Source organism: Phyllobates terribilis, unplaced genomic scaffold (assembly GCF_046119375.1).
Source record: "Phyllobates terribilis strain yellow unplaced genomic scaffold, ASM4611937v1 Scaffold_9__5_contigs__length_417890890, whole genome shotgun sequence".
NCBI classification, from domain to species: domain Eukaryota; kingdom Metazoa; phylum Chordata; class Amphibia; order Anura; family Dendrobatidae; genus Phyllobates; species Phyllobates terribilis.
In genome coordinates this window covers 66,466,682-66,491,486 of record NW_027362769.1, presented here as the reverse complement: position 1 = coordinate 66,491,486, position 24,805 = coordinate 66,466,682, and the positions used below count along the sequence as shown (strand labels likewise).

General features: G+C 41.1%; 1 protein-coding gene across 4 annotated transcripts in view; it reads right to left on the bottom strand.

Annotated features, from left to right (window-relative positions):
* Positions 1-24,805, bottom strand: part of ADARB1 (adenosine deaminase RNA specific B1) — a 105,244-nt gene that overhangs the window by 10,747 nt on the left and 69,692 nt on the right. For all 4 annotated transcript variants that reach the window (XM_073646557.1, XM_073646558.1, XM_073646556.1 and 1 more), the window contains 5 exons: positions 10,807-10,881; positions 8,513-9,441; positions 6,699-6,813; positions 6,397-6,565; positions 4,975-5,123 (listed from right to left, as the gene is read on the bottom strand). In XM_073646557.1, coding sequence (XP_073502658.1) covers positions 4,975-5,123; positions 6,397-6,565; positions 6,699-6,813; positions 8,513-9,441; positions 10,807-10,881 — 1,437 coding nt within the window. The remainder of the gene's footprint in view (positions 1-4,974; positions 5,124-6,396; positions 6,566-6,698; positions 6,814-8,512; positions 9,442-10,806; positions 10,882-24,805) is intronic.

Genomic DNA, 24,805 nt, shown 5'->3' with positions numbered 1-24,805 from the left:
AATAAAGCGATACTAAAAAATATTTTTTTCTATAAAATAGCTTTTATTGTGTATAAGCGCCAAAACATAGAAAAATGATACAAATGTGGTACCGCTGTAAACGTACTGACCCGAAGAGTAAAGCTGCCTCATCAATTTTACCACACGCGGAACAGAATAAAAAAAAAAAAAAAAAAAAAAAAATCCTGAATTGTTGGTTTTTGTTTATTCTGCCTCCCAAAAATCGGAATAGAAAGCGATCAAAAAATGTCACGTGCCTGAAAATGGCACCAATAACAACGTCAAGTCATCCCGCAAAAAACGAGCCGTCACATGACTGTCTGCCAAAATCTGGAAAAATTATAGCTCTCAAAATATGGCGATGCAAAAACTAGATTTTACAAAAAATGCGTCTTTTAGTGTGTGACAGCTGTCAGTCATAAAAACCCCATATGATTCTGGCATTGCTGTAATCACACCGACCCGAAGAATAAAGTCGTCTAATCACTTATACCGCACAAGGAACGGCGTCAAAAATAAACTCTTGAGTTAGGATTGGGCTAGGGTTAGGGCTGGGTTTGGGGCTAGGGCTGTGCTGGGGCTAGGGTTGTGCTGGGGCTAGGGTTGTGCTGGGGCTAGGGTTGTGCTGGGGCTAGGGTTGTGCTGGGGCTAGGGTTGTGCTGGGGCTAGGGTTGTGCTGGGGCTAGGGTTGTGCTGGGGCTAGGGTTGTGCTAGGGTTAGGGCTGGGGTTGGGATTTTTTTCAAAAGTAAGAAAAAAAGATGACGATATGGCGACTAGTGTTGAGAGCAAGTGCTCGCTACTTGAGTTTGCATCGGGTGCTCTGGTATGCATTTAGTATCGTGGGTATTTGAGTGACATGCTCGAGTCTCTGCCCCATATGCTTCGCGGCCAAAAAACTTTATGGGGATTGCCTGCCATGCACGAGCGATCCCCGCATGTTTTTTTTTGGGTGTCTAATAACCGTGAAACATGCGGAGCAGGGACTCGAGCATGTCACTCGAGCACACGCTGTACATGGTGCATACCTGAGTACCCGATGCAAACTCAAGTAGCGAGCACTTGCGCTCAAGAATAATGAAAACTTATTCAATATGATGACCTAATGTAAACAAATAATGTGCCGTACCTCTGGGTTCAAAATGTTCACTATACACCTTAATAAAATCTTTGAGGGGTATAGTTTCCAAAATGGGGACACTTGTGGGGGAGCTCCACTGTTTAGGCACATCACGGGCTCTCCAAACGCGACATGGTGTCCGCTAACAAATTGAATGGAAAATCGGCTCAAATTGTTAGCGGACGCCATGTTGCGTTTGGAGAGCCCCTGTGTGTCCAAACATTGGAGCTCCCCCACAAGTGACCCCATTTTGGAAACTAGACCCCCCAAGGCACCTATCTAGATGCATAGTGAGCACTTAGAACCCCCAGGTGCTTCACAAATTGATTCGTAAAAATGAAAAAGTGAAAATAAAACACTTTTTCATTTTTATGAATCAATTTGTGAAGCACCTGGGGTTCCAAGTGCTCACTATGAATCTAGATAGGTGCCTTGGGGGGTCTAGTTTCCAAAATGGGGTCACTTGTGGGGGAGCTCCAATGTTTGGGCACACAGCAGCTCTCCAAACGCAACATGGTGTCGCTAACAATTTGAGCCAATTTTGCGTTAAATTTGTTAGCGGACACCATGTTGCATTTAGAGAGCCGCTGTGTGCCCAAATATTGGAGCTCCCCCACAAGTGACCCCATTTTGGAAACTAGACCACCCAAGGCACCTATCTAGATGCATAGTGAGCACTTGGAACCCTCAGGTGCTTCACAAATTGATTCATACAAATGAAAAAGTGTTTTTTTTTTCTCTTTTTCATTGTTACGAATCAATTTGTGAAGCACCTGGGGGTTCCAAGTGCTCACTATGCATCTAGATAGGTGCCTTGGGGGGGTCTAGTTTCCAAAATGGGGTCACTTGTGGGGGAGCTCCAATGTTTGGGCACACAGGGACTCTCTAAATGCAACATGGTGTCCTCTAACAAATTTAACGGAAAATCGGCTCAAATTGTTAGCGACACCATGTTGCGTTTGGAGAGCCGCTGTGTGCCCAAACATTGGAGCTCCCCCACAAGTGACCCCATTTTGGAAACTAGACCCCCCAAGGCACCTATCTAGATGCATTGTGAGCACTTGGAACACTCAGGTGCTTCACAAATTGATTCATAAAAATGAAAAAGTGTTTTTTTTTTCACTTTTTCATTGTTACGAATCAATTTGTGAAGCACCTGGGGGTTCCAAGTGCTCACTATGCATCTAGAAAGGTGCCTTGGGGGGTCTAGTTTCCAAAATGGGGTCACTTGTGGGGGAGCTCCAAAGTTTGGGCACACATGGGCTCTCCAAACACAACATGGCGTCCGCTAATTATTCAAGCAAATTTTACAATCAAAAAGTCAAATAGCGCTCCTTCCCTTCCGAGCCCTGCCGTGCGCCCAAACAGTATTTTTTCCCCAAATATTGGGTATCTGCGTGCCCAGGGGAAATTGCACAACAAATTTTGGGGTCCATTTTTTCTTGTTACCCCTGTGAAAATAAAAAAAATTGGGTCTAAATTAACATTTTTGTGAAAAAAGTTAAATGTTCATTTTTTTCTTCCACATTCAAAAAATTCCTGTGAAGCACCTGAAGGGTTAATAAAGTTCTTGAATGTGGTTTTGAGCACCTTGAGGGGTGCAGTTTTTAGAATGGTGTCACTTTGGGGTATTTTCTGTCATAAAGACCTCTCAAAGTGACTTCAAATGTGATGTGGTCCCTAAAAAAATGGTTTTGTAAATTTTGTTGGAAAAATGAGAAATCGCTGGTCAACTTTTAACCCTTATAGCTCCCTAACAAAAAAAAATTTTGGTTCCAAAATTGTGCTGATGTAAAGTAGACATGTGGGAAATGTTATTTATTAACTCTTTTGTGTGACATATCGCTCTGATTTCAGGGCTTAAAAATTCAAATTTTGAAAATTGCAAAATTTTCAAAATTTTAGCCAAATTTCCGTTTTTTTCACAAATAAACGCAAGTGATATCGAAGAAATTTTTCCACAATCATGAAGTACAATATGTCACGAAAAAACAATCTCAGAATCAGGGGGATCCGTTGAAGCGTTCGAGAGTAATTACCTCATAAAGTGACAGTGGTCAGAATTGTAAAAATTGGCCCGGTCATTAACGTGCAAACCACCCGCGGGGCTTAAGGGGTTAAGCAGTCAGGTTCAAAGTAATTTTCAACTACATATTCCAAGAGCCATAACTTTTTTCTGGAGACCTGTATCATGTTTTTTTCTTTGGACGGACTATCTGTAGTTTTGTTGGACATTTTAAGGTATATATAAAGCATTAATTAACCTTTGGGCAGAAATAGCCCTTTACCTTTTTTTTTCTTTAATAAAATAAAAAAATAATAAACTTTGTGGCGATTTGTCTTAAGTTTTCTTGGGGGAAGCCATTTTGATTTTTTTAAATGATTGATTTTAATTTTATTTTTCTGCCTCACTAGCAGACATGAAGCTTCAAAGCCAGATCTCTCTAGGAAGTTTCCAAAACTTATATGGAGAGATGAAGACTTAAAGGGGTATTCTCATCTCCAAGATCCTATCCAAACATGTAGTAGGTGCAATAATAATATTAGCAAATACCTCCAATTAGAAATTAGTATAGTTTTTCTGATTCACTATGTCTCTTTCCTCATGTACAGGCATAGCAGGACCTTAGGTATCCATGGTTACGACTTCTAGCAACTAGCCAACTGTCACTATATCAGTGGTCATAACCATGGATACCCAAGGTCCTGCAACACCTGCACATGAGGAAAGAGACATAGCGAATCAGCAAAACTATACTAATTTCTAATTGGAGGTATTTGCTAATATTATTATTACACCTACTACATGTTTGGATAGGATCTTGGAGATGAGAATACCCCTTTAAGTCTTCATCTCTCCATATAAGTTTTGGAAACTTCCTAGAGAGATCTGGCTTTGAAGCTTCATGTCTGCTAGTGAGGCAGAAAAATAAAATTAAAATCAATCATTTAAAAAAATCAAAATGGCTTCCCCCAAGAAAACTTAATAAACTTTGTGGCGATTTGTCTTTTTTTTTCTTTTTCTTTAATACACCTACTACATATTGGGATAGAATCTTGGCGATGGGATTACCCCTTTAAGTAAAATGTAGCGACTAATAAACCTCTACATCCTTTTTGACACTACCCTACAGTAGCTTGAAAAAGACAGGGGTTGAAAAGTCGCTGTATTTTACATACATGTAGAAATAAGACAAGTTTTAGAAACGTCCTGGAGAGCGCTGTCTTTGATGGATGAATTTGATTAGTGTTGAGTGAATTTCTCAACTAGTGTTTGGTCTCTGTAGCTCCTTTGGACTCTGCTGCAGACCTTTTTGATAATGAAGCTACAATAGTGTCACTGCTGGTATAGTGCTGTGGGACACTTCATTGCACTACATAACTGCCACCAACAATCTAGCAGGCCATGGCTCCTGGCAATAGCTGGAGCAGACCTGAGGGCCTTTGTTAGGTCCCTAGTTGGTATAGAAGCCTATTGGCATCTGGAGACCAAGTTGTGGGGAGCTGATGGGTTTACAAAGGGAGCTCCCAAACTTCTTAGATGTTGGCAGTATATTGCACAATAAATGTCGGACTGGCCAAAACATAACATAATACAGTTTTGCATATCTATACTGTATATTGCAGTCACACCTGCTGGTAATGGTGTGGGCACAGCAAGCATGCCCGTGCTGTTCACTGGACATGCTTTTTATAACATACTAGGGTGACACATAGCACTAACAATATAATGATTTGTCTGTCTGCAGGAAGAGATTCCACAAGGATATGTGGGTAAGTAATCTATGTGAAATAGACAACCTGTTGGTCACATAGGCACCGTTAGCGCAGTTTCAGCTATTGAGGATTTTTGTACCTTCCTGTCCAGCTTCATGTGGTGAGAAAATACGGGCATCTCCACATGGCGATGTACTGATATACAGATGGAACTGAACACTGTCCTTCAGTCTATAGCCACCAATTTCAGACTTCATAAATATGGATTTCTGCTGATCTTCTTTAGTGCTGAGAAAAGAGTAAGACATTAGGTGAAAATGTGCCTTTTGCATACTATAATACATACAGTGCTGTGAAATCTGAATACAGATAATTCATCAGCATTCTGTATACTGACTATTAGTACAGGTCACCCGTAGCCACTGTGCTCTGTGGATGTGCCGAGGTAAGTGGCATTAGCCGATGAGCTCAGTGATCGGCTGCAGCGGTGATGCATCGTGTTAACATAATGTCATCGCTGCAGCCAAAACACAGACATGAGCAGCGGTGGGGAGCAGTCGCTGGACCTAGGGAGGGCGAGTACATGCTGTGTTATTTTAGAGCGTTTAAGGTTCACTTTCCTGAAAGTGGAAAACACCTTTAAGCAACTTCTTATAGTGATAACCTCCTCATCTTCTAAGATCAGGCTGGAAGAGTCAGGCACATACCAATATGAGTCAGGAGCTCATGCAGTGAATGTGACAAATAATCAGAGGAGCGAGGAACAGCAAGTCTTAGGCTATGTGCCCACGTTGCGGACCTGAAGCATATTTTTTACGCTTCTCCCTGGCGGGAAAATCGCATGCGGATATTACATGCGGTTTTCCCGCCAGGTAGAAGCGTTTGTGAGGCGTCTTTGCATGCATTTCCGCATGCGGGTTATCAAGCACTTCTCCAAGCATCACTTGGAAAAGTGCTTGACAACTTGTTCAGAATGGTAAAAAATAAAAAAATAAACTTTATACTCACCTTCTGATGCATTCTCTGCCCCGTCCGGAGGCTTGAGCGGCTCACGCTGTTGTGTGCAGGACCTGCGGTGACGTCATTGAGTCATGTGGTGGGTCACATGACTCAATGACGTGGCAGGTCCTTCAGACAACAGCGCGACGGAGGGAAAACATCAGAAGATAAGTATAAACTTTATTTTATTCTTTTTTTTACAGGTTCTTTGGTACCCAGGTCTGGATGAGAGTCTCCTCTCATCCAGACTTGGGTACCATCCGCACATTAATTCCGCTGCGCTTCCGCAAAATTAATGAACATGCTGCGGATTTTTGACCGCAGCATATACGCTGCGGAAAAATCCGCAGCATGGGCATTGACATTGCGGAATGCCATTGGGGACCATGGGGTGCGTTATACATGCGTTTTTCAAGCGTTTACGCTGCGGAAATTCCGCAGCATATACGCTTGAAAAACGCTACGTGGGCACACAGCCTTAGGCGCAGTCAGAAAACTTGTGCACAATATTTCGACACAAATAAAGACCTATAAAGAATACTGTAATTTTTTTTATGCTTACCTTAAAAATAACTCAAGCTGCGTATAGAGAAATCTAAGCAGCGACCTGCGAGCTATAATTTCAGCGTGACAGTCATTTAGCGCCAGACCACGATCACTCATATACTCGCCATTGATGCATTTGGTTCCAGTGGAAACACTAATAACCTGGGCGTCTTTCACATCTATTCCTAAGTATAATAATAATCGTTATTGAGCAGATATATTTCATAAGGCTGACATGAGGGTGCAAGGGGGTTGGGGAGGGTGTTAAATAATATTGATAAACAGAAAAAAAAAATGCTACTGAAAACATTAAAGTACCTGTGGTCATGACAACTCCAGCTAGGACTTTCCTCCTTGCGTGTGGGGAGGTGAAATTATCAGTCAGCTCGCTGAACTTATCTACCACCAAACGTGCAACCGCATCAGCCAGAACCTTCAGACAAAAGAGCAGACCATACCCAGGTTAGTCATTGCCTTACATCTGTACTTCCCTCACTTATTCCAGCAAGCAGGCCCTGATCTACTGAGCTGCAGAAAGCAGAAAGTGGCCACATGCTGGCAGGAACTGGTTTTATGTGGCTGCGTACCTGTCATTTCAGGTGACTTCACACTTTACGTCTGTACATGAGAAACGACACTATTTTTGACTAACAAGTTTTCTCTGGGTCTCCCTCCCTCAGTATCTAGCTCCTTCCTTCCTTCTCCCAGCCCTCCATGGACATCTATAGCAACAACTGCTCTCCGACCCCCCGATCCCTTAGCTGAGCAGTGAATGCAGAGCACAGCGATTTGATAAGTGGGGTGAAAAGTCATTTTTCTTTAATAAGATCCATTACAAGGATTCTTACACTATTGATTTAGTACTAAATTGGAACGACAACCCAAAGGTTTTGCCATTGTTATACTCCCAAACATTTCTGCAAATGAGACACCAGGAAGAGAAGACACTAACAACAAGTTTTTCAGTAAATTGTGTGGCGAGTGGGGATATCGGACGACCATTTCTGGTGCCGAGAACAGAAACAGGAGGAACAGGCAAACCGACTGGGTGAGCCCTGGCACGAGACCAGCATTTTTCTTTTCTTTTTAAAGGGAATCTGTCACCAGGTATTTGCTCCCCCATCAGAGAGCAGCCTGATGTATGGGGAAGAGACCCAGATTCAAGCAATGTGTCACTTACTTTACTTGGTGCTGCAGTTTTGATTCAAAACAGTTTTGTCTGCTGCAGAACTAGCAGAGCTCTGAACACTGAGCTCTGTATAACCCCGCTCACACCACTGATTGCAGAGCGTACCCAGAAAGCTGCCAATCAGTGTTGGGGGTGTCGTTGGACTACCTAGCCGCAGATTTACTAGTCCTCTTGTGATGACCTCCTTCTGATAAGTGATTTTAGGAAAACTACAGCAAGCAGATCAGTAAGTGCTATTGCTGGAATCCAAGTCCTCTGTCTCTATATCATGCTGCTCTCAGACTACTTGGCAAAAACCTGATGACAGATTCCCTTCAAGTAGTCTTGAACATACTAGCATTTTTTGTTTGTATCCCATGGACAACCTCTTTAAAAGGGTATATCAGTTTGGAGTAATTGGCTGAACTGTCAAAGCAGTGGTGAGCTGAGCTGCACGGCATTCAGAGGTACTTAGCCCAGGAAACCCTCCCTGTACCACACTTAGTCCTGAACAGCAGTGATCATAAGGACAGCAGCTCCAGTATGTATCAATGCTAAGAAACTGAGGTGGTGCGATTTATAGGCCTCTTTTCCACTGATCTAATCTTATGGCCTGAAGTAAAATATACAGATGGTATTTAACCAGAGTTGTTGACGAATACCATCTATAAACGAAGGTAAGCAGTAAAGCAAAAGCACTTGCCTACAGAGATGGTCAACAAGTCTTTTGTGTTCATTTCTTTTTTGTGACTAACAGACTATTAAGCAGGTAGGGACTAGCTAAGGGGAAATTGTTTGCATCCCTGGTGGCACATTATGCAATCACTTACCTTAAGGTCAGACACAGCTTTGTGATAAGATGTAGGGACACACATGGATGAAATTTTTTTTTTTTTTTTACAGGTTTGCTATACTTGATGACACAAAAACAATAAAAGCAAAAAAGTTTGTTCAAGTCCCTTACCTGAGGTAAGTGCAACTGTAGGCCCTCACTTGGAACAGGCTGTCGGGAAGGAGTCTGGTCCAACTGCATGTTAAATAATGATGCCAAAGCTGACTGAGCTGCTCGTGCTTTAGCAAGTTTCTTGTTCCTACCAGACCCCTCAAATGTCTGGTTATCCACTGTGACTGACATGACAAAGTTTTTAGCATGGCTCTCTCCGCTCTCGGACACAAAGTCATATTTCAGTCCTGGTCGCAACTCATTTAAGATCATTACAGGGTTTTTCCCACTGGAAGGTGGAAAAAATGAAGGTGTTGGAAGTGGGGACTGGATTAGATTGCAAGATCCAGCCAGTGCCATGCTATAGTCACTTGTTGAATTAAAGGGTTCATTCCCGTTGGAGCCTAAGAAAAATGCATGATCTGACTGCTCAGGTTTTTCAAATCCATTGAACAGTGTGTCTGGGAAGTCAGCTTGGTCAGAAGTAAAGTCGGTGTTGACAGACTGAGTTCTTCCCATAGCTATGTGAGCTTCTGATGCATTGGGAAATTGCACAAAAGACCGTAATGCTTTTTCAGCAGCATGTAGCTTGGCCTTCTTTTTTGTTGGCCCTGAACCCTCAAAAGCTTGCCCATTAACCTCAACAGTCATAATAAAAACTGGTGCATGAACTGGTCCAGACTGAGAAAGAAGTTTATACTGCAAACCTGGTTTTATTTCATTCAGCTGCATGAGCGCATTCTTTGGCAAAACAGGCCCTGGCGTTTTCTTCCTCTTCTTTGGACGAAACTTGGAATGGCCATTATTACCTTCTTCCAATGGTCGTTTCCTGTTGCTTCCCTCACCCCCATTGGATAGCTGAGCCCCCTCCCCGGTACCTTGGCCATTCCCATCCTTTCTTGACACTCCATCCATGTGACGATTTTCTTTAACGTCAGTGCTGCTTGAACCTGTGGTGCCCAGAAAGAGTAACTTACAACGCCTTCGTTGCAGGATCTTGTAAATGCAAAATTTATAGATTCCTTTATCTATCTTTGTCACTGGTTCAGTGATGTGTGGTCACGGAATATATGATAAGTTGTAATGGCAAATCCTATTAACCATTTGCTTTTCATTAACATGGAAGATAAAATGTAATACATCCTTTTCAAAAAAAAAATTTCTTGCCACATCTGAAGACTAAAGATTCTTAATAAATGAAATGCAAGAAATAACCAGGACACAAGTATCCAGATTTAAAAAGGTATTACAGGTGTGTTCTCCTAATACAGGCAGCTTCCATATATGCATGGGTGCCAGACAATTGTTATAGTTAACTAAAACTGATTGATACAGAAAACAATAAAAATGATTTAAAAAAAAGGCAAAAAAAATGTCTCAAATTAACTTTTAAAACCACAAATTTTGTCAAAACTTGTCCAAATAATAAATTCAAACGTTTTCACTTTTTACACAATTCATTGTTTGTTCTCAATTGTTATAGCAAGTTCACATTATTTCTATTAAATATTATCTTTATGGATTATTAAAAGTCATGCTCTTAAATATTTATAGTCCCAAGATGTATTGAATCTGGGAACAAGATCGCCAAGCAAACACACACCACTTTACCCAGCTAACAAAGCTGATGGAATGGTTGCTAAATTTTCATTTATAACATCCTCCAGCAAAAGCTCGATAGGTTACTCCTTTCGGCGCTCAACAGACCAAGGGGGAAAAAAGATTTTGAAATTAACAGTAAAAAATATACCATCCTTGTTTGCTGACAGGATCATATTAGCACAAGTGACCATATTTATACGAGATAAAGGCTGTTAAAAAGTGAGGAAGGCCATAAAAAAGTGCAGGACCTGAGTGACAACTATACCATTAACATAAAATCAGTGGAGATTAATTCAAAAACTGAAATTCTAGTTACACGCTATAAAAAATATTAGTGTCCAATGTATTAACTTTATCAACTCAATTCTTCTACATAGCTATCCAAAACTATTTTTTCTGTACTGCACCTCAGGATACCTGAACTAGACCATTAGTATATTAATAAGTGCAGAGTACCTGCTATAAGAAAGTTATACTAAGTCTCAAATACCACAGAGAAAAAAAAACAAGAAAATTATTCAAAGGTGATTAATATGTCTACAGATAAATGATTATCTTGTACTATACAATATATTGGTGTGGCACTGAGAATATTGCCCTTCATAGATGCGAGTTGAGGGAACACGTAAACGTACGCTCCTAGGAGAAAGTATGAGGCTTCATTTTACCAACATGAAGCTCTTAGCTAAAACTCATTATCTAATACAGCTTACTCATATTTTCTTCATCATCTACATCCATTGTGAAGTACTTTGGCTGCTTCCTGGACTGTTGAGGACCACTTCGCTCTGCAAAGAAAACAAGCCAATTTTAAGACATGAACACAAAAAATGTATGAAAAAAATTTCCACTATAACATATCCATCCATTCATATACAGTGGGGAAAAAGTATTTGATACACTGCCGATTTTGCAAGTTTTCCCACCTACAAACAATGGAGAGGTCTGTAATTTTTATCATAGGAACTGTTCAATTGTGAGAAACAGAATCTTAAAAAAAATCCAGAAAATCACATTGTATGATTCTTACATAATTAATTAGCACTTTATTGCTTGAAATAAGTATTTGATACAATAGAAAAAACACAACTTCTCCAAAACATCTCCAAGATTCTATCCCAATATATAGTATGTGTAATAGTAGTATTAGCAAACACCTCCAATTAGAAATGTAGTATAGCTTTTCTGATTTGCTATGTCTCTGGCATAATGTGCAGGCATTTTAGGACCATAATTAAAAAAAAATAAAAAATTATATATATATTATATACACATACATATACACACACGTGTGTGTGTGTGTGTGTGTATATATATGTATGTATACATACAGTATATACACACACTTTAATATGTACACATACATACTGTATATACACACACTGCTTCAATTTAAATACACATTAAAAAGAAAATAAAAATAGAGCTCCTAAAGCAATGTCTTGAAAGTCTTCATATAACCTTGCAATGCTGTCCTGTGCCTTTATTCTCATTTATATGACTGAAGTAAATCTAATAAATTAACATTTGAAATAATACGATGAATTGATTTAATGTAGCTAGTCAAAGTGCTGTGTTTTACAGATAAGGCATTATTTAATAAATTAAGACCAAATCACAAAAAGCCATTTCAAATTATCAAGCATATAAATTTTCTTCAGAATAAATTTGGCAAGTTTGTTAGTAATTATGGATAAAAATTGCATGCATTACAAAGGAAGAGAAGCAAGATAAGAAAGTCCTGGTTTTGAAAAGATTATAAATACAATTTTGCTGTTTAACACTATGTTTTCAATGTGAAGTTCTCAAGTTCCTATAAACATGTTCAGAAAAGCTGCAGTAGCAGGTACAGCACCAGTGTGGACCAGCCTCTGGCTGTATAAACCATGAACTGGACATGCTGCTCTGAGGAACACGACCTCTTCATTGAGCCGACTAGAACAAATTCTGGAGGATAAACCCCTAATATATCAAAAACTGAAGAGCAAAGTTTAAATCTTAAGAATATTCTATAGTACAGAAGGACAGAAAGATTTTGTGAAAAATGACAAGAATTTAACCGTGAAGAGATAGACATTCCACAACAGAATAGCAACACCAAGAAGGAAAAGCTGTGGAATTATGGAAACCAAATCACAAGATGGATAGACATGTTAATGATATTCAAATGATGAAAAAATGGAAACATCTTGATTTATTCAGTATAGAGTATAAGAGCCACACATCGAAACACCCGCACTAAGGCTGTGTGCCCACGTAGCGTTTTTCAAGCGTTTATGCTGCGGAATTTCCGCAGCGGAAACGCTTGTGAAACGCTAGGTAATCCGCACCCCATGGTCCCCAAGGGGATTCCGCATGTTCTATGCACATGCTGCGGATTTTTCCACAGCGTTTATGCTGCGTACAAAAATCCGCAGCATGTCATTTAATTTTGCGGAAGCGCAGCGGAACTCCCGCCATTGACTTGCATTGAGACGCATAGAAACCGCGACTGTACATTTTTACAAGCGGCTTCTATGCGTCCCTATGTGCGGATGGTACCCAGTTCTGGAGGAGAGAAGACTCTCATCCAGACCTGGGTACCATTGTACCTGTAAAAAAAGAATAAAATAACAAATAAAGTTTATATTCACCTGTCCGGCGGCTTGTCTCTGAATGCCGGCATCGCTTGAGGACCTGCGGTGACGTCACAGTCATGTGACCGCAGGCCCTTCACCGCTCTGTCTCGCGAGATGCCAGCATCCAGGAACCAGACAGGAAGCAGCGCTGCAGCCACGCCGGGGCCTCGGGGGTGAGTATAGCTTTATTTGTTTTCATTTTTACGGTTCACACTGTATAAATCCATGCCGTTTGCATGGATTTATACAGTGTAACCTAGTTGTCAAGCACTTTCCAAGTGATGCTATCGCCTGGAAAGCGCTTGTCAATCTGCATGCAGAAACGCATGTGAATCTGCATGTGGATCCGCATGTATTCTGCAGGAAAAACGCACAATCTGCATGCGTTTTTTTCTGCCAGGGAGATGCAGAAATTTTCTGCTTCATTTCTGCATCGTGGGCACATAGCCTTACAGCCTTGGCTGCTACCAATGGATGTCTGAGGAATGTTCTACCTTGCTAAATGCACTTGGGTAAATTATCAAAATCTGCTGCTGGCAGCTCCCTTTGAAATTGCCAGTCAAAGTAGTCTCAGATGTGCTCCACTTGAGACAAGATTGGAGACGCTGATGTTTATAATTATTAGGTAATCTCTGCTTTTTATCCCTGGTGATGTTAGCACCAATATCCGTGAGGCATCGGAGTACTATAATCATTCTTCCTTTGTTATATGCCACACAATAGAGTTGTGCCTGTGCAGCACAAGCAGTAAAGTTTGTTCAATTGCCAACCATCCCAAAGTCTAAACGTACTAACCCCCAGGTAACGCTTTCATCTTTCTTCTCAGTTTGTTTTAACTTTATCTTCAAAAGAAAAGTCATTCCCAGGATAATGGTGTAGGGAGATTATTTACAGTAGGTAGACACCTCTAGTCATCATTCCAGGTACAGTAACAGCTCGGCATTACATTGATTTGGTGGTGGAACCAGAGGTACGTCCATTTCTCCAAAGTGTCCCAGGAGCTATTTTTCAACATGACAATACCAGACCATATGTTGCTTGTGCTACTATGAGTAGCCTGTGTGGCTGCAACATGCTACCATGGCCTACAGCATCTCCAGATTTGCCTCCAATCGAATTAATGCAATATCAAAGTAAAAAAATAAACCTTTAACTTTTTTTTTTTTTTACAAAAATTTTACTTTAGATCAAATTTTTTTTTACTTTCACAAGGGTAACAGGAGAAAATGGACCCCAAAATTCGTTGTGCAATTTCTCCTGAGCACACAGATACACAATATGTGGGGGAAAACCACTGTTTGGGCGCACAGCAGGACTCGGAAGAGAACAAGTGCCATTTGACTTTTTGAATGTAAAATTTGCAGGCATATATAGTGGACGCCATATCGCATTTGGAGAGCTTCTGATGAGCCTAAACAGTGGAAACCCACCAGTTGTGACACCATTCTGGAAACTAGACCTTCAAGGAACTTATCTAGATGTGTGGTGAGCACCCTGATCCCTCAGGTGCTTCACAGAAGTTTATAACGTTGAGCCATGAAAATTAAAAAATCAAAACAAAAACACATTTTTCCCACAAAAATGTTTATCCCCAAATTTTGTATTTTCACAAGGGTAACAGGAAAAAAATGGACCCGAAAATTTCTCCTGAGCACGCAGATTGCCTCAAAAGTAGTTTCAACCACATATGGGCTTAGTGCAAAGCTCAGAAAGGAAGAAGCACCATATTGGAGTTCATATTTTGCTAGACTGGTTTTAGGGTGCCATGTCACATGGGTAGAGTCCCTGAGGTGCCAGAACAGCCGAACTCCCCATAAGTGACCTCATTTTACAAACTACACCTCTCAATGAATTCATGCAGTGATCATATTGACACCACATATGTCACAGCATGTTATACCATTGGGCAGGGAAGTAAAAATAATTACATTTTGTCCACAAAAATTTTTTTTAGCCCCAGATTATACATTTTAACACTGGGAAATGGGTAAAATGGCACCAAAAATGGTCCCACAAATTCTGCGGGATGTAGAAATATCCCATATGTGGCTGTGCAGTACTGCTTAGCCATACAGCGATACTCGGGAGGGACGGAGCGCTTTTTGCCTGGAGCGCAGATTTTCCTAGAATAGTTTGCGTACTCAATATACAAAGCCCCTAGGTGGTAAAAGAGCAGAATACTTCCTCAAGTGATCCCATTTTCAAATTATACTCCTTTGTGAATTTATCTACCGATGTAGTGACTATTTTGGCTCCATGGGTGTTTCCCAGAAACAAGCAGCAATGGATGTTGCTGAGTGAAAATTGCAAAATACCGTTGTAGTGACCAGTAAAATGTAGTGACCAGCGGGCTCTCATCGCTACAAAAATGCCAAACACATGGACACTAACTGCGGTTTAGGCACACTGTGGAGCTCAGAAGCGAGGGGCACATTTGGATTTTGGAGTGCAGAATTCACTGGATTTCTTTTGGAGGACAGGGAGTCATTTTGCTTTTCCAGAGCCTTTGTGCTACCAGTAAAGTGGAAGCCCTCTACAGGGTGGGCCATTTATATGGATAAACCTAAATAAAATGGGAATGGTTGGTGATGTCAACTTCCTGTTTGTGGCACATTAGTATATGGAAAGAGGAAAACTTTTCCAGATGGGTGGTGACCATGGCGGCCATTTTTAAGTCGGCCATTCTGGATCTAACTTTATTTTTTTCAATGGGAAGAGGGTCATGTGACACATCAAATCTATCGAGAATTTCATAAGAAAAACAATGGTGTTTTTAACGTAACTTTATTCTTTCATGAGTTTTTTACAAGTTGATGACCACTTATAAAATGTGTTCAAAGTGCTGCCCATTGTGTTGGATTGTCAATGCAACCCTCTTCTCCTACTCTTGATACACTGACAGCTACACCGCAGAAGAAATGCTAGCACAGGCTTCCAGTATCCGTTGTTTCCGACTCCAACTACTAAATTTCCATGACACCGACTCCAACTCTGAATCACTCGTACAGGGCTCATGTTTAAGTGATAAATTTACTGTAGCACAGATTAATCTCAGCTAAAAGTCTAGACCCTTAGATCAGGAATAGGACATTTCATAACTTTCCCAAATTCTTATGAAAAAATATTCCCCACAAACTGCATTGAACTACTGTACCCAATTTATTATATATTTTAGGAGTTGGAGTCTGTCCACAGCCCTGCATGTCACATTCAAAGCAAATGAATCCAGGCAAATTGAGGTTAACAGTAGAAATGCAGCAACAATGAAAAAAGTACAACATTGTCCAACACTTCGTATGTAAACCAACAATAACTATAGCAAATTTTACTAATTCTGCACTTGCGCATAAGTGTCCTGCTGTTAACTCTTGTAACGCTCCAGCCATCACATCTGTGAGCCTATATTATTAATGGTATATCCTTATATTATGGTGTCTGTGTTCCCGATATCTCTAAGGCTATCTTATTCTCCTTTGCAATTAGCTTGATCCTCATGAGTGTTAAGGTCCATCTAGGTGGGAATCTTCCTTTACCACTGCATAGTATGGCATCATGTAGTCTTAGTTGATTAATTTTGTAAGAAGTTAAATATTGATCCAGACCCAAGCACACGTTCCTATAAAATAAGATCAGGGCAAGGGGAAGCATAAGTGCATCTTTGTTTAAGTGCCATATTTGTCAGTGTCCTGGCAGGCAGGGCAAGAAGCAGGAACAGTATCCAAGACCCTCAAACGTGCTTTCAGTTCACTTATGCTGCAAAATGCTTTTCCAATATTTCGCTTCTCCATCTCCGTTTCTGCAGTTTTCTTTTTCTCCTCTCAATAGGCTGAAATAAATTCTGCTCAATATTAATATGAACATATTATAATTATTTTATATTAATATTAATGGTATCACTTAATATTGAGCAGGATTATGCCGACATCCCGCTATACACCATGGGTCCACACAGTCCCTTTATATCCAGCACGAGCCCCCCCAATTCCCCTATATCCAGCACGAGCCCCCCAATTCCCCTATATCCAGCACGAGCCCCCCAATTCCCCTATATCCAGCACGAGCCCCCCAATTCCCCTATATCCAGCACGAGCCCCCCTTGCACACAGCACGAGCCCCCCTTGCACACAGCACGAGCCCCCTATATAGTGAGTACCCACATAGCCTCTCCATATGCAATATGAGCCCTCACATAGCCTCCTATATACAGACAGCTCAGTCCTCCAATGTATTCACTGTCTGCATCCTGAGAATGCAGATGGCAGTGATATCGGGACATGGGCGGCAGGTAGGAGCATGGTGCGGCTCGTGGGCCACTCACTTCAGCTGTTCTTGCTGTCTTGGTCCGTGGGCTGGCCTGGAACAGCCAGAGGGCCCGATGTGGCCTGTACTTTGTCCAGGTCTGGTGTATAACAAACTTGTCTACATTCATGATCGTTTCCTTTCAAATTTTCCAAAGCAACTGGCTCTTACCTAAACTTGGATTCAACAGTCAAACACCACCTCTGCTGCTGCTCTCAAATGGTCTTTACTATTCTCATATCCCCAGAACAGAGAACAGACAAAGTGGAGACATCAGCCTGTTTCTTTCTTCACAATGTGTATTTCAGGTCGTTCCCACAATACCCTCACTTACGTTCCCCTCACTAGAGATCTACAACATCAGACTCTTACACTCCTTCTGTCTGAGTGGCAGTTGTGTACCGCTCTCTGGTGCAACCTCACAAGTTTCTGTGTCACTTTGCAATCTGGCTTCCCCACTTTTTATCCAGTGACACTCATCATAGGGGACTTTTAACATTGATAACCTAATTTCCTCATCTGCTGCTCATCTTCTAATTGTAACCTCCTCTCTAGGCTCTTCTCAACTTCGTAATCCTCCTACACATGAAGACGAGAATACACTGGACCTAATCATCTTCCAGCTCTACTAAATGTATGACTTAACTCTCCTCTCCTGTGCTCTTGGACAACCTTCTTTTCGCTCTACCCTCTAAGGGTAACCATATGTATCACACACATTGTAAATTCTTCATAAGTTGCTGTGTGTTAATGACAAATTTTTACACCATTATGTTTAATATCCTACCTCTCCTGTCTCGATTAATCTGTAAAATATTAGAAGACACTCAAAAGTACCCATGTATGAAGCAGAACCCAGTATACACCAACACAAACAATGGCAACACTGGCACACTCGCTAACACGTTTTCTTCAGTCGTGCAATAGGTCTGCTTAACATCTGTGGAGAAAACTCACATTTGGCAGATTTCATCCACTATTAAAGTGTCTGCTTAAAACATAACTGTCTTGCACCTTGCTAAACAAGCCTACTTCATCACTCATCGTCTCACTATCCAATAATCCAAAATTCACACTTTTTACTCCCTCCTCAGACCTACAGTGCAGGACAGGAAATTATCTCCCAAAACCCCTCATAGCATGGATCTCCTTCCCTCCCGCACATCATCAAGTTCAGTTTCTGTCTTTCAATGTATTGTAGAAGAAATGATCAGGCCATTCTTCATCTCACCCTACTACCAGCACCAGTGACCGCATTCCCTCACACCTCCTGCAGTCCATCTCCCTGCCAGCCAATATCCACTTAAAGGGAACCTGTTACGTCCTAGTTGCTATGTACACTGCCCCCATTGGTTTGTTAATGATGCAATGAGCATCACTAACAAGCTGTTTTCATGAAAATTGGTGGTATTATAATGCTTTTCTAACGTGTGAGACCTATGGCGCCGGGAGCCACAGGTCACAGCGCGTGCGCCCTGAAGCTGGTACTCACACAGCCTCAGTGCGCTCGCAGCGGACCAGAGGCCTGACGTGTGCAAATGTGCATGCGCCCCACAAACATAGCGCTAGCCGGGAGCAGTATTCAAATGTCATGGGTGGCGCCAGCACTGACTGAATCTGAGAATCACACCACTATGAATGAGTACGAGCAGGTAGGACAAAGTATATAAAACATTAGAAAAGCATTATAATACCACCAATTTTCGCGAAAACAGCTTGTTAGTAATGCACATTGCATCACTGAGAAACCAATGGGGGCAGTGTACATAGCAACTAGGACGTGACAGGTTCCCTTTAAATATTTAACCTCTTCCTTTCTTCCATAATCTTTCTTTCATCCTACAAGTTCCCCATCATAAACCTATTACTAACAAAACCATCCTCTGACCAATACTGCTCTGCTAATTAGTCTCTACAGAAGCAGTCCTCACTAAAGTCTAACAATGCACTACAGCTAAATCTAATGGTAATTACGCTCTTCTGATTCTCCTTGATATCTGCAGTGTCTGAAACCATGGATCAACTCCTCTTGGCCATCCTCCACTAAAGATTATCTCTCTTAATCCTTTCTAAATATGTATAAAACGTAGTGTAGGTGCATGAAATGCGTACTAATCTTCCCCATTTTCAGATCATGCAGCTTCAAGTTGGACAAGCTGGATCATATAGGTGTGCGTGTGCGTGAACCAGAAGTCACTTTCACAATGCAAGTCTATGGATTCTTCGGAGCCTCCATAAGCCTACAATGGTGGTGGTAGTAGTAGCACCACCACACACAGCAGTCCCCGCGTGAGCCGACAAAAGATGAGTGCTCATGTGACCCATTAGAGGACCAAAGTGATACCGGAAACAAGAGATGTGAATGTAAGCCCGCAAGGGCAAGGCCCTCTCCTCTCTACCAGTCTGTTATTGTTAGTTTGTTCATGGGAATTTCTATTTGTATCTTGTATGTAACCCCTTCCCATGTACAGCACCATGAAATCAATAGTGCTCTAAAAATAACTACATTTATAATAAATAATGATGGCGATTGGTAAGCTTTTTAATGCATCTACACTGCAGCTCATACATATTTAGAAAGTATTAGGGGATAAAAAAAAATTTGTATGAGTGCTTCTCTAAGGATACTGCTCTCTTGGTTCTTCCCTACCTCTGACTGCTCTTTCAGGATGTCATTTGCTGGCTCTTAATCTTCACTTATTCTTTCTATCAGGTTCAGTCTAGGACATACAATCTTTTGCAGAGGTTAAAACACAACATTGATAACGGTAGTGTGCTTCAATACTATATGGAGTAGCAGATCTGAGGAGGAATCTTTCCAGCCCGCTCTACATTCTTGTCCTTGACTACACACATCTATTGCCACCGGAATTCTGCTTCCATCTGCTCATGACATGAAAGTATGAGCTGATCAGTATTTTCCACTTTAGTTAATCACTGACCTGTCAGTTGAATTGTCAGCCATCCAATATGGAACTGGAAAATAATGGGTTATTTGGACATGGGTCACAGGCTTAACACAGAACAGGAAATTTCCCATAGCAATCATGATCTTGACTCATTGCAGTCATTAAGAGTTAATATGATCTGCCATTCTTTCATTTTTGTAATTTTTTGATTACTGAACCTTTTCTATATTATGTTGTGACATGTACAGAAATGCCTCAAAATCTTAACAGCATTGGTTGTTACAGTAAAATGACACAGAGTAAAAAAAAATTGTGCCGATATGACAAGGTTTATATTCTTGCCTTTTACTTGCTTTCTCGCTGGATTGCTGCTAAAGCAGATTTCACAACACATGAAAAATTATATTGTAATAGATCTGTTAGACCCGATGAAACTGGTGTCCTTGCTATGAAAATATGTCAGAATGGTTGTGTAATCCGGATTATAAATGAGCATTTAACGAGTCCCGCTATAGCATGAAATTAATACATACCAGTATACTTGAAAAAATCTTTGATTTTGTGCAAGTGTACCTAGAATTGATGCTTAGATGCTGCTTTGAAGGCAAAAGGTGGTCACACCAAATAGCGATTTGGATTTCTCTATTGTTCATTCACTTTGCATTTTGTTAAACTATTAACACTTCTATTTTTGAAAACATTCTAACTTTGCAGAATTTTTCTGTTCCAGCCTAAAACTTTTGCACAGTAACTAAGTTTGTGGGAAAAGATTCTGTAAGGCCTCATTTAGATGTATTTTTGTGAATACTAGAAAAAAATAAATGACTTTTCATCAGTTTGCTGGGGACAATACTCATACATTTTTTGATCAGTGAGGCGTCTGTCTTTTGGGGGCGAAGTGACCCAAAAACAACTGCCCTCAGATAAACTAGAATTGGACAATAAGCCTTTGACTAAAAACCACACACCTACAAAGATACCTGCAAGACTTATTTTGTAGAATTCAGCATAACAAATAATATAGATCTTTACATCAATTATTCCCCATATTAAAGCAATGGAGGCCTTGGAAAAATGGTACCATTTTTGGGAGAGCTCTTGCTTTTATTTGTACCTCAAAAAAGTTTGGTGTGGAGGAAGAGTATACATTTTATAATGGATTCTCACAATATTTGTTGACCGCTTACTCTTCCCCCATGACAAACATTTAAAAGGCTGAAATCTGTTTTCCATGTTCTGCAGCTTAGATCTGGGGAGCCCCTCATTAGATTTGAAAGAAGTCCAGCGTTGGTGGGATCGACCCACGGTACACATTCCTTCCAGCTTGTGTCTTCACATACACTGCTCAAAAAAATAAAGGGAACACTCAAATAACACATCCTAGATCTGAATGAATGAAATATTCTCATTGAATACTTTGTTCTGTACAAAGTTGAATGTGCTGACAACTAAATCACACGAAAATCATCAATGGAAATCAAATTTATTAACCAATGGAGGCCTGGATTTGGAGTCACCCCCAAAATTAAAGTGGAAAAACACACTACAGGCTGATCCAACTTTTATGTAATGTCCTTAAAACAAGTGAAAATGATGCTCAGTATTGTGTGGCCTCCACGTGCCTGTATGACCTCCCTACAACGCCTGGGCATGCTCCTGATGAGGTTGTGGATGGTCTCCTGTGGGATCTCCTCCCAGACCTTGACTAAAGCATCCGCCAACTCTTGGACAGTCTGTGGTGCTGTTTGTGGATGGAGCGAGACATGACATCCCAGATGTGCTCAATCGGATTCAGGTCTGGGGAACGAGCGGGCCAGTCCATAGCTTCAATGCCTTCATCTTGCAGGAACTGCTAACACACTCCAGCCACATGAGGGGTCTGGCATTGTCCTGAATTAGGAGAAACCCAGGGCCAACCGCACCAGCATATGGTCTCACAAGGGTTCTGAGGATCTCATCTCGGTACCTAATGGCAGTCAGGCTACCTCTGGCGAGCACATGGAGGGCTGTGCGGACCTCCAAAGAAATGCCACACCACACCATTAGTGACCCACTGCCAAACCGGTCATGCTGAAGGATGTTGCAGGCAGCAGATCACTCTCCACGGTGTCTTCAGACTCTGTCACGTCTGTCACATGTGCTCAGTATGGACCTTCTTTCATCTGTGAAGAGCACAGGGCGCCAGTGGCGACTTTACCAATCCTGGTGTTCTGTGGAAAATGCAAAGCGTCTTGCATGGTGTTGGGCTGTGAGCACAAACCCCATCTGTGGACGTCGGGCCCTCATACCACCCTCATGGAGTCGGTCTCTAACCGTTTGTGCAGACACATGCACATTTGTGGCCTGCTGGAGGTAATTTTGCAGGGCTCTGGCAGTGCTCCTCCTGTTCCTCCTTGCACAAAGGAGGAGGTAGCGGCCCTGCTGCTGGGTTGTTGCCCTCCTACGGCCCCCTCCACGTCTCCTGGTGTACTGGCCTTTCTCCTGGTAGCGCCTCCAGCCTCTGGACACTAGGCTGACAGACACAGCAAACCTTCTTGCCACAGCTCGCATTGATGTGCCTTCCTGGATGAGCTGCACTACCTGAGCAACTTCTGTGGGTTGTAGAGTCCGTCTCATGCTACGAGTGTGAAAGCACAACCAACATTTAAAAGTGACCAAAACATCAGCCAGAAAGCATTGGTATTGAGATGTGATCTGTGGTACCCACCTGCAGAACCACTCCTTTATTGAGTGTGTCTTGATAATTGCCAATAATTTCCATCTATTGTCTAATCCATTTGTACAACAGCATGTGAAATTGATTGTCAATCAGTGTTGCTTCCTAAGTGGACAGTTTGATTTCACAGAAGTTTGATTTACTTGGAGTTATATTCTGTTGTTTAAGTGTTCCCTTTATTTTTTTTGAGCAGTGTATATTATTTTCCTTGTAAATCTTCTATTTTTGGTTTTCACTGAAAAGTGTGGATTGCATAAAAACTTTTTTACTTGCTCTGACACCGCCCTTCATGACAGGGGATTATGCTCAGGAATTTTACATTAAGAACTTAAATCCTGTTTAAGAATGTAAATTTAGTGAATTTAGACATGTTACATAAAAGCTACACAATGTATGACAATTTCTTCTTAAAGGATTCAGGCAATTTGTCTGTGGTTGTATAGGAACTTTTTGGAGAGCGGCAGGTTCACAACTAGGAATATTTATAATAGGATTCCAGTTTTAAACCTTAGGCTACGTTCACACATCCTGTAGTTATTTCCGTTTTTTGATCCATTTTGGCATGACAAAAATGAAATAAAATAATTGAAGTACAGTTTGACTGCAATTTTTTTTCTTGATTATGTAATTATAACAAGTAAATGGTCCTAACCAGTGAAAGTAATATAAAGAGGAAAAGAAGTATGCAAATCGTGTTGAGGTGTTTGTGAAAATTTGAGTGGGAGGGTGGCGAGAAGGCTAAAAGGGTCAGGAAAAGTGGATGCTCAAGTATGTCATATCCACACCCACTCAAGAAGTGTTATGAATTGTGACTAAAAAAAAAGCTAAGAGGAGAACAAAGGAAGCAGACTCTAGAATAGTGGTCCCAGCCGTCATGACCCTCGGCCATAAGAGATCTCATGCTTGCTATACAATTATTTCAGTGATCCATTCCCTAGTAGAGGGCTATGGATGATTTCCAGTGTCTGACAATTACAGTTCGAGCAGCAGCGAGTCAAAATAGGTTAGCAATCCTTTTCATAGTTGATAAGATGGATTAAGGAAATGGTGAAAGGAGCGCAATCTGGGTAGATGGGACCAAACGGATGCCCATCACTTAGTAGTAAATAACGGAAATTGCATGCCAAAATGACCGCAAAAGGGGGCAGGACCACCAAATATGGGTCATAGCACCAATGCCAGTTCCACATCTCCAGCACAAGTTGGAAGTTGTCGGAAAAATGCAATTGTTGATTTATTTATTTTTAAGCTACATCAGAAAATGTAGCCTGCACAAGTGTGTATCTGTCTTTGCTCCATTGGTAACTAACAGATGACAACTAGACATGTGAACTGACCCCAAGAAACCTTCCATCAATTTATTCCTACAGTTTACGTCTGGATTTAGTCACTTGCTATTGCCTATAAATGCCCTTGCACTAATTCTTCGCGGCTACAATAGCGTTATGTATCTGAGGTACTTACGGTCAGCAATTACATTCTGTTCTATATATAAATCATAAATGTTACCCCACAAGCATATTCCTAGATAATCAGACAATTTGCACTTCTGTTGCATTCAGAAGGGGTTTGCAGCCACACAAGGGGACCTCGGTACATCATTCCTTCAGGCACAGCTCTAAATGGCTTGTTGCGCCTTCTCATCTTCCATTCTGACTAGTGAGGCTGAGAAAATGATGCCATGCTTCTTTTTAACTGCTGAGCCATGAGTTTCTTTTTTCATTATCTCAGCGATTTTTCAACAGGTTGATAAATGCAGATTTTAAGCAGCTAAGCACTACAATTTTACAGTGGCAGTAGATTTATAAAGATGATCATTCATTCTATACATGGAAAACAGATTTAATGTGGTATTTGTTGTGTAGACGCAATGCAAATGCTCCTAGCATCATTATACGGGCTACTTCAAGTGAAAAAAAAAACTTGAGAACAAAAAAAATAAATCTTAAAATCATCAGCCTTAAGGTACAAATGCCAGTCAGTTACAGATTTAGCAAAGGTTAACTTGACTTATAACAGCACTGGGATATTAAGGCAGGAAAAAAACATTAAAGGGGTGGTCCGGTTAGGAAAGTCCGCAGTCTCTATATCACTGCAGACCTCTGAATCTTTAGAGTGCTAGCACAGTCCGCTGTCAGGATTTTCTGGCACAGGCGGCGATAGCGTGCAG